At 40.7% G+C, this 1,708-nt stretch overlaps 1 protein-coding gene across 1 annotated transcript in view; it reads right to left on the bottom strand.

Moving 5' to 3' along the window:
* Positions 1-954: 954 nt before the first annotated feature.
* Positions 955-1,708, bottom strand: part of WICANDRAFT_107855 (uncharacterized protein) — a gene marked incomplete at its 3' end in the record, with an annotated part of 3,603 nt that continues 2,849 nt past the window's right edge. The window contains exon 4 of the mRNA XM_019180512.1: positions 955-1,644. Within this exon, the coding sequence (XP_019035855.1) occupies positions 955-1,644 (690 nt within the window). The remainder of the gene's footprint in view (positions 1,645-1,708) is intronic.

Genomic DNA, 1,708 nt, shown 5'->3' with positions numbered 1-1,708 from the left:
AACTGGTGCTACTACTATTCCATTTACTGTTCCAAGTCCAGTTACAACTACTTATACCAACGCAGCTGGTCAAAGTATTAGTGGTCTAGTTAGTTATTTCCCAACAACTAATTCCAACGGTCAATTTGCAACTGGTGCTACTACCATTCCATTTACTGTTCCAAGTCCAGTTACAACTACTTATACCAACGCAGCTGGTCAAAGTATTAGTGGTCTAGTTAGTTATTTCCCAACAACTAATTCCAACGGTCAATTTGCAACTGGTGCTACTACCATTCCATTCACTGTTCCAAGTCCAATCGCTACTTCGTTCACTTCGGGCGGCCAAACTTATACTGGTATTGTCAGTTACTTCCCAACTACCAACTCAAATGGTCAATTTGCTACTGGAACTACCTCAAAGGTTGCAGCTGTTGTACCAACACCAATAGGGAGTTCAGTATCGGGAATTGCTACAGTTACAACAGATATTGGTCGTACAACTACCTTGAGTTCAGCTTGTGCTTTCAGCTCTCAAACAGGGGTAATTGAAGGTAAATCTTATAAAGCAACCTATGACATTACTGGACAAACAACTGGCTCTTTTTTGACTCGTTCACGTGTTTTGACAGTTACTTGGTTTTTCAAATTTGATCAACCGATTGATGCCTCTGATTTCACTGTTTCCAAGCTCGGTTTAGAGATTTCCAATGTTAAAGGTAATGCAAACCTTGAAGATGGTTCATTTGTCGTTTCATATGATGTTACCATTCCATACTTGTCTTTCGCTCTCTCCATTCCAAACTTTTGTTTGCTAGATTATGTTGCTTTTCAATTCAAAATTCCACCAACTGTTAGTACTCAAGAAAAACGTGATTTACATGAATCATTTGGTCTTTACAAAAGAGCTGAAGGTGATAAGTATTACATTTTCTACGTTGGAACTGCTGGTGCTGTTGTTTCATCCACTGTTAGTCAAGTTGTTTGTGGCGTGGTATCATTGGGTGACTGTCCTGTGTTTTCCAATGCTCTTGAATTTGATTGTTCTGGTTTAGCTTCCTTTATAGACTGTTCAGATACCACAACTATTTCTGAAGGACCCTCAGCAACGCTCCCATCCATTATTTCAAGCTCCTCCTCCACTTCATCTTTGAGCAAGTCCCAGGTTGGCCCATCATCGATCATAAGCTCATCTAGCGAATCTTCAGTTGCTTCCTCAATCGGTTCATCAGCTTCTAGTGAATCCTCAGCTTCCAGTTTAGCTTCTAGTGAATCTTCAGCTGCTTCATCAGATTCTAGTGAATCCTCAGCTTCCAGTTTGGCTTCTAGTGAATCATCAGTTGCTTCCTCAATTGCTTCATCAGCTTCAAGTGAATCCTCAGCTTCCAGTTTAGCTTCAAGTGAATCATCAGTTGCTTCCTCAATTGCTTCATCAGCTTCAAGTGAATCCTCAGCTGCTTCATCAATTGCTTCATCAGCTTCAAGTGAATCCTCAGCTTCCAGTTTAGCTTCTAGTGAATCTTCAGCTGCTTCATCAATTGCTTCATCAGCTTCAAGTGAATCCTCAGCTTCCAGTTTAGCTTCAAGTGAATCATCAGTTGCTTCCTCAATTGCTTCATCAGCTTCAAGTGAATCCTCAGCTTCCAGTTTAGCTTCAAGTGAATCCTCAGCTTCCAGTTTAGCTTCAAGTGAATCATCAGTTGCTTCCTCAATTGCTTCATCAGCTTCA

This window comes from Wickerhamomyces anomalus (assembly GCF_001661255.1).
Source record: "Wickerhamomyces anomalus NRRL Y-366-8 unplaced genomic scaffold WICANscaffold_23, whole genome shotgun sequence".
NCBI classification, from domain to species: Eukaryota; Fungi; Ascomycota; class Saccharomycetes; order Phaffomycetales; family Wickerhamomycetaceae; genus Hansenula; species Hansenula anomala.
Note: the sequence above shows the minus strand (reverse complement) of the source record. Positions and strands in the feature narration are given on the sequence as shown.